General features: G+C 58.6%; 1 protein-coding gene across 2 annotated transcripts; it reads right to left on the reverse strand.

Moving 5' to 3' along the window:
* Window positions 1-813: 813 nt before the first annotated feature.
* NGB (neuroglobin) lies at window positions 814-7,302 on the reverse strand. 2 transcript variants are annotated; one of them, XR_012764512.1, is made up of 5 exons: window positions 7,188-7,302; window positions 5,895-6,006; window positions 4,241-4,360; window positions 3,696-3,940; window positions 2,991-3,076 (listed from the first exon to the last, which is right to left on the reverse strand). XR_012764512.1 is itself a non-coding variant. In XM_075426012.1 (4 exons), the coding sequence occupies exons 1-4, from the start codon at window positions 7,292-7,294 to the stop codon at window positions 2,930-2,932; spliced, it is 486 nt and encodes a 161-aa protein (XP_075282127.1). In that variant the 5' UTR covers window positions 7,295-7,302; the 3' UTR covers window positions 814-2,929. The 2 variants fall into 2 exon arrangements, 1 of the variants encoding a protein (XP_075282127.1); XM_075426012.1 differs by lacking the exon at window positions 3,696-3,940 and having other exon boundaries at window positions 814-3,076.
* Between the last annotated feature and the right edge of the window lie 3,111 nt (window positions 7,303-10,413).

Consider the following 10,413-nt stretch of genomic DNA (forward strand, 5'->3'; position numbering starts at 1 on the left):
TCCAGACCAGGAAGAGCTGGAAAAATTTATTTTAGCTATGAACCACAGGGAGGATTTCTTTGCATTCAGATCTCCGCTGCCCTCCTCACCGTTCGCAGCCCATCACGTTGCCCTGTAGAACACGCCCCACTGCCCAAGGCTTTCCCAGGATGCTCGCCACGCTGTCCTGTGGCAGCACTGGGATTTCCAGCCCTCAGGAGATGCTTCCTCCGGCTAGGGACCATTCTTCAGTTCCAAGTGCTCAACTCTCCCAGGGCTGGAAGCCCACCCAGCTAGAACGTGCCCCGGGAAGCGGGAGGCAGGACGTGCTGCTCCCTGGGGCAGGGCTGCCGGACGGCTCTGCAGTCCAGCTGGCAGGGTGGATGATGCCGCACGGAGCCTTTGCTGCGAAGCCATGCCCTGCTGCTGCAGGTAACCAGCAGCGGGTGAGCTGATGCCACCTCACAGAACAAAAGCAGCAGCTGAACAACCAAAAAGGAGGTTTTAGGCTGGTTGCTTAAAACTGCAGCTCCATTACAGACCACTAAACTTGGAGGGTAATGAGCAATCAGCAGCAGGACGCCTGTGCTAGCCCTTCTGCTGCTCACCCATTCAATTAAAGCACACAAAAGCTTGCAAAAGACATGTGGTGCTGGATGCCTTCTCGTGGCAGTCAAGCTCGACTACACAACTGCTCCCAGTGACCTGTATCTCCAAAGCCAGAGCCAACAATAAACCAGTAAAGCCCTCTCTGTAATCCTTTTTTTTTCAGCTTACTTTGGCCTTTTATATTAAAATAAACATAAGGCAGCCAAAAGGGCCGAGACTCACTGTTGTTCTTTATTAAACAGTACAGCTGGTTACAAGAGGCACACAGACTAGTTCAGTTCTCTCGGGAGTTACACAAAATGTGGTACAGAAGAGAAGTCAAGGAGCTGGGAAAGCTAGCAGGAGAGGGGATTGTTTGGGGCAGTAACACCCACACCCACCCATCACACAGATGCCTACTTGTCACACAGAGCCAGAAGTTTCCCCCGTGACGCTGAAGGCTGATGCCCCAGAACAGAGCTGCGAAGAGGATGCCCCCACTCCCAAACCCTTCTGCCCCGTACCATGCCATCACAGCCACCACCTCCCTGCAGCCTCAGCTCCTCCATCCCTCACTGCCTGGCGCGAGAATGGGGAGGACCTCACCTAACCCAGCTAGTGGGGAGAGCCATGGGGCAAGGATGCACGACACCACGCTGTAGGACTGCAGGAGCGGAGCCTGGTACCACTGGGAGGACAGCAAGCATCCTACATGGGGCTGTTCACTGCCTGTTCCAAAACACCCCTCAGTTCCCCTCCCAAACGCAGCTGGAGGGCTCCTCGCTTGCTGGAAGCCCTTGGCCACCACCAGGCCTGGCAGCAGGGAAGCAGAGCCCCATCTCACAGGGCAGCCCATCATCCTCTCCGTCGCATGGGGCTGGGAAACCTCAACTGCAGCTGCGAGGAGCGGGCAGCCCTCTCCTCCCCCAGAGCGGAGGATGTCTGAGTACAGGAGGAGCGTGTCTCTAGGACACGACCATCTCAGCCCCCAACGCCAGGCTCCTCCTGCCCTGAAGGAGCAGCAAAAAAGGGCGCTGCCTGTAACCAAATACTTGCTCCATGTCCTCGCCCTGGGGCTAGTGATGGCTGGGAACATGGAACAACTTCCCCAGAAAGACCAGCTGCTCAAGTCCAACTCCTCCCTAGAGCCCTCAGGTGCTGCCTCTCAGCCATTTCCTGGGATTTCTTCTGGCAGATGCTGTCTGCTCACCCCTGTCCTGACACAGCACTGCTGCACACACCTAACAGAGCTCCTCGCCCCGCTCTGAGGCGGCTGCGTCTCAAGCATGGCCGGGATGGATTACTAACGGGTGAGGAGCTCTGCAGATGGGCACTGTGTGCAGCTGGGAAGTGCTCCAGGTCCTGACAGCATCAGCATAGAAATTCTCGCTATGCTTCCTCTGGCCAAGAGCCAGGATGATTTCTGGAAGCTGTTGCCATGACATGATTGCAACCTTCATTTTTATTTTGAGACATCGTTTACTTGTGTTTACTTTATTCTCCTTAACACAAAGCAGTGAAGAGCCACCACTGCTGCTGCGTTTCAGCCGGCTCCGAGGTTAAACCAACCGGCCAAGCCAACACAAAGCCTTTTGGCTGGCAGTCCAGACCTGCTAAAAGCAGCTTCACCTCGGGATGAACGTGACCCCACTGCTTGAGCCATCCCTAGGAAACACACCCAGTTGTGGCCAACCTGACATGAGGAAAAGCCATGGATCCCATCCAGGGGAGAGGCAAGGCAGAAGAGAGCACCAGGATTAACCATCGGTAGTGACACGCGGGTGAAGGGAGTGGGGGGAAAAGCTCACCGCGAGGCTTGGGGCGGACGGACGCACGGCACGGCCAGCTCCCACCTCTGTTGCCCCCACCCCTGGAGGGAGCCAAGGCTGCCATGGCCCACGCAGCCGAACCGGGCACAGCGAGGAGCGAGCAGTGCCAGACCTGGCAGGTCTCAAGCATGGCAAATAGGTGCTCCGGAACATAAGCCCGAGAGGCTTACACTAGCTGTCATGTAACTAGGAAGGAGGGAAGATGAGCCAGCTAAACACCCGCGCAGGTACGTGGGCACTGGTGCTCCAGCTAGCCTGAAAGAACCTGGTGCAGGGCAGCGTACCTGTGCTGCGGCGCTCCGAGGCTTCGCTGCAGAGAAATTCCCCGCCAGCCCTTGGCAAAGGCAGAGATGTGGTTGTGTCGAAGCAAGGCAGAATCACTGGGAGAGCCCCGAAGCACACATGACTGGAGGAGACAGCGATGGGCTGGTGCACGGAGAAAGACAGAGGTGGAGAGAGGCAGAGAGTGCAGCGTGAGCGCTCCCCCTGCCCGGGACCGCTGCATGGTCAGGGATGGGGAAGGCTGGCACGGTCTAGTCCCCCTCTGGAAGGGTCTCCCAGCCGCGCCGCATGGCTTTCACCACAGCACCGTAGAGTTTGCTCCACGCCTCCCTCACATCTGGGCTGAAGGCAGTGCCCAGGCATTTCTCCAGCATGTACAGCAAGGACTCGCCGACAGTCTGCAAACCAAACAGGGAGGTGTCAAGCTCAGCACCAGGAGATGACATGCAGCCCCTTCTCTTGCTCCACCACCTTTTTGGACATTTGCAGGGCAACTGCTCCTCTGCCAGTGGGGCCAGCCCTCCCCCATCCCTGGCTGCTCAGAGGAGGCCCAGGGCCAGCCCACGCCATCCCCTTCCCTCCCCCTGTGCAGGCCCTCACCCCACACCCTGGGCGAGTGGGGAGTGCAGGCAGGGAGCAAGGGCTGACACTGCGCATGTAACGCCAGGGGAGGGGTACACGTCCATCCTCCATGGCTCCCAGCCGCTGGCAACCAGCACTGTCCCCTGGCACAGCGGTGGATCAGCAGGGCTGAGCAACGCCCTGGTGCCAGGAGAGCGGGTCAGAGCCCAGGCTGGATGCTCAGGGCCTGCCTCACCGCCTCTCGGGCCTCTCCACAGGGCACTGCTCCTCGCGGAGCTGTGAGCAACCCCACCCAGGAGCATCCACGCACTGAGCGCAGGGCTGGTGGGGATCACCTCCCTGGGCAAAGGGGACCCTGCTCCCTCTGAAGAGGACCAAAGCCAGTGGTATCGGGAGGGAGCCATGCGTTGGTTAGAAACTTTTCCTGCGACCCACCCTTCCCCACTGCGTTATCCAGCATTTCTGTCCGTGCTTGATGGCAGGAGAGGAGTAAGCAAGGGTTGAATGTGGAGGATGCTCCTGTCTTACTGCCATGGAGGAAGCAGGGGCTGAGGTGCAGCAACCCCACGCAGTGCAGACACAGACAGAGGTGGATGCTCCCTCTCCCTGGTGCGGCGAGGTCTGCCCGGAGCATCTGATGCAGAGGTCCAGGGCTCAGGGCAAAGGCTGAGCCTGCAGCCCTGTGTCACAGGAGAAACCGCAGTGCCTCAAACTGGGGTCCTCTTCAAACAGGGGAAACACCTTGCTCCCCTCTGTCTTCTCTGCCTGGGCTTACTGGGAGAGGGCAAAAAACAAGCGGAGCTCAGGTGTTTCCCTGATCAGCCCAACGTCACTACACAGGTATCAGCAGCTGGGGGGCTGCCCTGAGCCACCAGCTTTCTCTCCAGCCAGCTGAACCCAGCAGGTCAGCACAGAGGGATGGGGACAGCCGACAAGGCTGCACAAACACAGCCGCAACAGGACAAGAGAGGACGTCTCACCGAAAAAGACTCAACCTTCACACCGACTGCCTGGTGCTTCTTGCCGAGGTTGCAGAGATACTCCTCCAGGCAGGCCAAGTTCTCCAGGTGGCTCACAGCGGCATCGATCACCAGCATCACCTGCAAGAGCACAGAGCCAGAACGGCATTAACAGAAAGGCTCCACTGCCCTCCCGGAGGAACGAAGAGTCCAACACCTCTCCTTTGCCCTTCTCAGCCTGACCACCTCCCAGCCCAGCACATTCCCTCTGAGCTTTCCTTTGCTCTGCTGCGATCTGTGTGTCACACCAGCGAGGCGTTCTGGCAGCAGCACATGCCACATCCTTCCATGGGACACTGCCAGGGGTGCCACAGCAAGCAGCACCGCTGCCCACCCTGTCCCAGAGGGGGTCAACAGCCCTATAGCACAGCAGTTATCAGCTAAGATCTAACACTGATGCAGTCATTGCAGCTCTTAGGACCCCAGGACAACTGCAGGGCAGCCCCAGAAGCTGCCAGGATTAGAGCTGCCAACCAGAAGCTGCCAAGATGGTGCAACTGTGCATAAGGCAACTCCAATTCTAAGATCAGCCAAGGTATTTTGAAGAGATGGGGTGGATAGTACAGCTAAGAGACCTGGTCTGGCAAAGCCCGTACCACCATGGTCTCCCAAGAGCATGAGGAGTCAAACGGAAACAGGACAGACAAGGGTTAATGAGGGGAAGAAGGGAACAGACACACCAGATTAGAAGAAGAGATTATACCCAGGGCACCATTAGCTTGGCAAAGCCAAGAGGTGATAGGATTGTGCTCTATCATTTCAACAGGGAAATTATCTCCAACAAGAGCAAAGAGCTATTTCAGCTCAAGGCAACAGTAGCAGAATTAAAAACCGACCTAATTTTGCCAATAAACAGAGGCTGGAAAATAACAAAAAGCTTGCAGCTATCAAAGTAGTGCAGTCCTGAAACAGCCTCTTATGAGGAATGAAGACAGGCAAGCGACGCACCAAAGTGGTTTGAAGATGGAGCCCAGCAGTTTATGACAGCATCTGCAAGCCAAGGCTCTGCTCTGCCCCAGCGTGGCCACTCCTCAGGGCTCAGCAAAGCGTCTCTGCTGCGCTGGGTGTAATTCTGTCCCCGCGCCTGCTCCTCCAGACGACACCAGCACTGCTCCTCTCCTTGTGGCGGGGGGAGGCGGGTGCATATCGCAGCACTCCGCCAGAGGCTATCCAAGAGATGCCATGAGCCTTCTGGCTCTGCGGCCACAACAACAGCCGCTCCACCAGCACTGGGCCCTGCTGCCCAGCTCTGTCACCTCCTGGTCAGCGTGTGGCCAAGCAAAGGACTCAGTCCTTGTCTGGACGGAAGCAAGCTCACCGAGGCACTTCCACAGTAGGAGGGAGCTTCCAACTTTCACAAAAGGCAATCCACTCTCTGGTGAGGGCGTGGGAATCAGCGTGGTGCTTCTTGTCCACCACAACCTGCATCGTCATCCCCTCCCCACTGTCGTAGGGCACTTGGTCCTGGCAACCGCACCTTCTGCTAGCACGAGTCACCCCTCGCAGTTACCATCTTGGGAGGAGACTTCCCATGCATTCCCCAGTCGGACACCCCGCAGTCCCAAGGCATTGCCTATGGGCTCCGGCCATGCCGTGCCCGTGGCCCCTCTCTCACCTTCCTGACGTGATCCAGGAACTCGGGGGCAGAGAGGCACTCCTGAGGGCTGGCAAACTGCTTGCAGTTGTACTGGAAAAGGGGCAACAGGTCAGGGTCCAGGTCAAACAATCTGCAACAGCAAGAGAAAATCTTCCATCTTCTCACTTCCTCAGCTTTACTTGGAGTCCTGTTCACCCCAGGAACAACCCCACCAACAGCACACCCGCAGCCCCCTCCTGCCTCCATCCCCACCTGTAAAGGACCCAGAAGTTCTGAAAAGCCTTGGTTCGGGCCAATCCGGGTCACCTATAGTCAAAAAAGTCTCCATGTCCCTGGCTGACAGCCCCAGCTCTCAGATAGGTGTTTCTGGCACCTGAGGACCAGTTCCAGCTCGCCGGTGTCCACGCTGGAGTCCAGCTCTTTTCAGCCTGGCCCTGCTCCCCGAAGCCTTGGCTGTTGTCTCAACTCTTCCCACTCCCGCTTGACGATCCCCTCGAACCCCAGAGCTCCCGGAGCCGCGGCAGGCCTGCAGCCTCCAGCAGCCAGCTTTCCTGCACGAGCGAAGGTGGCGACACACAAACCCGGCTAACGCCCCGCTCCCCACACTGTCACCAGCCCCCGTTTCCCGACCCTTCGCCCTCCCGGCCAGCGTTTCCCGGCCGGGGGCTCTCCGCAGCAGCCACCCAAGCGGTGTCACAGGCCGGTGGTGCCCGCGGGGGCCGCAGGGGCTCCGGGCGAGCCCGCCTCCCCCCCGCAGACCCCCGCACCGACGCTCCCCGGCGCTGCCCTCGCCGCTCGCAGCCCTGCCCCGCACGGTTTGCCTCCCGCCCACTGCGCAGGCCGCTCAGCAGCTCCCCAGCCGAGCTATTTAAATGACTTTTCATAGATTTTTTTTTTCCGTTTTTAATTCCCACAGCCGAAGCGCGAACGCGCTCCGGAGCGGCACAGACCCGGGTTCCAGCCGCGTGTCCCCCCCCGCGCACCGCCTCCTCCGCCCCGAGGCCGAACGGCTCCCCGCGGCCAGGGGACAGCCGGGGGGGTCCCGTCGGTGCTCCCCATCCCTTCAGACGGCAGAAATAACGGCGGCGAGGCGAGCACCGGCGGGCGCAAAAGCAGGCAGGCAGGCAGCCCGTCTCCCCGTTAACAAAGTTGTCACCCGCGGGCGGGGAAGGCCGGGCAGCCGCGGCTCGGCGGCGGGGGGGCCGCAGCCCCGCGGTGCTGCCGCCGGGCCGGCGCCCCGGGGAAGGGAGGGAGGGGAGGGGAGGGGAGGGGAGGGGCGGGGAGGGGCCCCGCCCGCCACCCCGCTCTCACCGGGTGAAGAGGACGAGGCCGTGCTGCACGGGGCTGTCGCTCACCCGCCGCCAGCTCTCGCGGATCAGCGCGCGCTGCCCGCCCGACAGCGGCGTCCCGCTCTCCATGGCCGGGCGGGGCGGGGCGGGGCGCGGGGACACCCCGCCAGCACCCCCCCCGCAGCCCTCACCTGCGGGCCCCGCCCCCGCGCCCCGCCCCCGCGCCGGGGAATAATTCCGAAATGGCGCTGAAAGCCCCGCAGCCAGCCCGCGGGCCGCGCAGCTCGGGGTGTTCAGCTCGCTCCCGGCTGGCGTTTGCCAGGCACAGCCGGCGCCGGCAGAGCCGGGACGCGGCCCCCCAGCCCCGCTCCGGCCCCGCTCCAGCCCCCCGCTCTCGGCCCCTTCCCGGGGCAGGTGCAGCCACTGCGAGCCACCTGCTTAATTTAAGGCTAATTAAGGCGGCTGAAGCAGGCAAAGCTGCTGCCAGCACACCAGAAGTCGCGTCACCTTCGCCCAGCGCGCTCGGAACACCCGGCTTCTCGCTCTTCTTCAGAGAAAGGGAAACGCCGCTTTTAGCTCGGCCCCGGGCTTCGCGCGGCACGGGGGAAACACAGCGAGAAGGGGCAAGCAGGGTCTCCAGCAGCGCAACAGGAGCTGGGAAAGCCCAGGCAGCCGTGCAAGCAAAGGTTTTCAGAAGGATGGGAGCGATACAGAAGCCCAGATGTTACTGAAACCGTTGCAGTCTGCTCTGAAGTCACAGTTGTGCTGATCTTATCACAAGGTCTGGTTCTATACATCAAACTTCTTTCTTGTTACGAGAAGACAGCAGCCTCTGACCCAGCCCAGGAGCACATCGACTCTGTGCAGGCAGAAAGGAGGCTCTTCGCGTTGGAATACTGAAAATAATCCCTAGAAGGAGACAAGTTCAAAGGCACCGTGCTACATCCTCAGCTCCAACTTGTCTCCCAGGGGCCTTTCTCCTAAAGAGCCGGAGTGACAGCACTGACTGCAGTGACGGTAGGAAGCCACCCGAGACGTCTCTGCGAATGTCAGAATAAATTACCTGTTTTCTGGGGCTGTTGAGACCCCGCATTCTCAGTGCAGACCAGACAAAATGCTGTGTGGCAAAAGCTCCACGCGCATTAGAGGGAGCTGGAGAACCCTACCCTGTGGAAGGAAGAGTCCAACCAACTCGCAAAGAAATTGAACTGTCAGATGGGGCTTGGGAGTCTCACGAATGCTTCAGATCTCTGGCTGCTGGGCCAGAAAACAAATCGTGTTCCAGGTTCACTGTGTTTTGAATGCCATCGCTAGGAAATAATTAATATCCAAGGTCCTGGAAAGATTTGAATGGCTTCCGTTAAATCATGGCTCCTGTTAAAAATACAGCATTTTAGCTTTCATGATAACTAAGAAAAGCCCAAAAAGCATATGATCTCTACACGTCTACATTCTTAGAGGACAGGGGATAGTTAGAAAGCATTCCATAATAAAGAAAAGTCACGAGCTGCAGGGCCATCTCATGGCTGGAGGGTTGGAACACACAGCCTGCCAGTCCGCAGTGCCTCCTCCATCTTCTGGGCCACAACAAGCTCCCACTAAAAACAGCGTCTCGGCTGTGTGGTTGCAAATGAAACATTCACACTGGGAACTGGGAATCCGTGCAACGATAACTGCTGAAGCTGGAAGGGCTCTGGAAGAGCAGCAAGGAGAGCAGCGGGAAATCCCAGGTTAATCTGGGCAGGGTGGCAAACACCAGCCCGGCGGTGCCGACACAAACATTAACCTTTAGCTCTCTTGCAGCTGATCGAGCGCACCAGTAAAGAGCACAAAGTGTCATTCTGCACGCATCTGCACAAGCCACTCTGATATTTCAGCCTGTTCTTGCAGCCACAGACACGGGACTTCACCAGAGCCTGGCTCGACGGTTCAGCCTGACCCTGCTAGAAGCATGGGGAGCGGAGCAGGCCGGCAGCGCTGTGCTGCCAGGGCACTGGAAAGGGGAGCGGGGAGTCATCCCTAGACCACAGGACACCGAGGAGCAGAGTTGAAGCACGTACGTGCAGTCAGAGCAGCAGCCGAGGTTATTTGCCTAGCAACATTTTGAGTATATTCAGAGCTGTCTGAGAGAGGAAGAAGAGAAAAGCACCACAAAAGCCGGTTATTGTAGTTAAGAGCGATCAGCTCCTAAAGCCTACTTGGGATATGGGACACCTTTCCTCGAGTCCGTGCAGGCACCATACCAGCTATCACACCCCAGAGCAACAGCGAAATGCACGTTCGGCCGTTGCTCCTGATGGCAAGGCCATCTCGGCCGTCTCAGACAATAGCAGTGAAGCCATCACAGCAAGGGAAAATGGTGGCTCCTGTCCAATGTCTTCCCCCACACACCTTCCCTCCATGCCGCAGATGGTGGCCGCACGCTGAGCACTCGCAGACAAGGCGCGAGTGTCAGAACAGACCAGGCGGAACAGCAGCAACGAGAGTGCGGAGCACGCCATGTCTTCTTCTTCCGCAGAACATGTGGGTGCCCCAGCTGATGAACAGGGCAATGGCCTGGCCTTACCCCTGCCCACCTGCTGGCACCCAAAGCCTACGCTGGTATGACACTCAGAGTCCAAGAACCAAAGAGAGTTAATTCCTTCCCTGCCTCCCAGCACCAGCTCCTTCTGGGCAGGGTACGGGCACATTCAGCAGCAGCTTCCCCACCTTCCCTGCCCCTCTGAACAGTGAATCCAGCCCTTTGCTGCCTCCTGGCACTGCTACATGCTCTCTCCCTTAATAGAACCACCGTTTTTTTCCTTGTGACAGCACAGATCTTCCAGCACAGGAGGAGGGAGCTGCAAGGGGGGATTTGAAGTGGGAGATAGGGAGAGCTATGGGGTAAGAAACATCTGAACCACCATGGACATGACTTAAAAGAGCGAGGGCTCAGGGGACTCAGTGCTCTTCCCTGCGTGCAAAAGCAGCTTCTCCCTCGCAGCTACATGGCTGTCAGAGGAGTTCTTCCCGCTGCCATGGCACCGAGGTGCTGACAGCACAAGTGGAGTCCAGAGAGGATTTAACGTACAAGAAAAGACAAGCAAGCAAACCTCCTTTCTCGTTCAGGTATTTTGTGAGTCTTCAAGCATAAGGAATTCCCAGGATGCATCAAGACGTTGAGCACTGCAAACGTTTCCATGGTCTGAAGGTTTCCTGCAATGGTCCCCAGCTCCCTTGGCTCTCTGTACTTAGCCTGGCAGCTCAGC

Source organism: Opisthocomus hoazin, chromosome 7, assembly GCF_030867145.1.
Source record: "Opisthocomus hoazin isolate bOpiHoa1 chromosome 7, bOpiHoa1.hap1, whole genome shotgun sequence".
NCBI lineage: Eukaryota > Metazoa > Chordata > Aves > Opisthocomiformes > Opisthocomidae > Opisthocomus > Opisthocomus hoazin.

Excerpts from the sequence above, each read along its gene's own strand:
- NGB (XM_075426012.1), bottom strand. The coding sequence starts at position 7,294 with ATGGAGAGCGGGACGCCGCTGTCGGGCGGGCAGCGCGCGCTGATCCGC. Across the intron at positions 4,361-5,894 it reads TCCTGGATCACGTCAGGAAG|GTGATGCTGGTGATCGATGC; the intron begins GTGAGAGAGGGG and ends GTGCTCTTGCAG. Across the intron at positions 3,077-4,240 it reads TGAAGGTTGAGTCTTTTTCG|ACTGTCGGCGAGTCCTTGCT; the intron begins GTGAGACGTCCT and ends TTTGGTTTGCAG.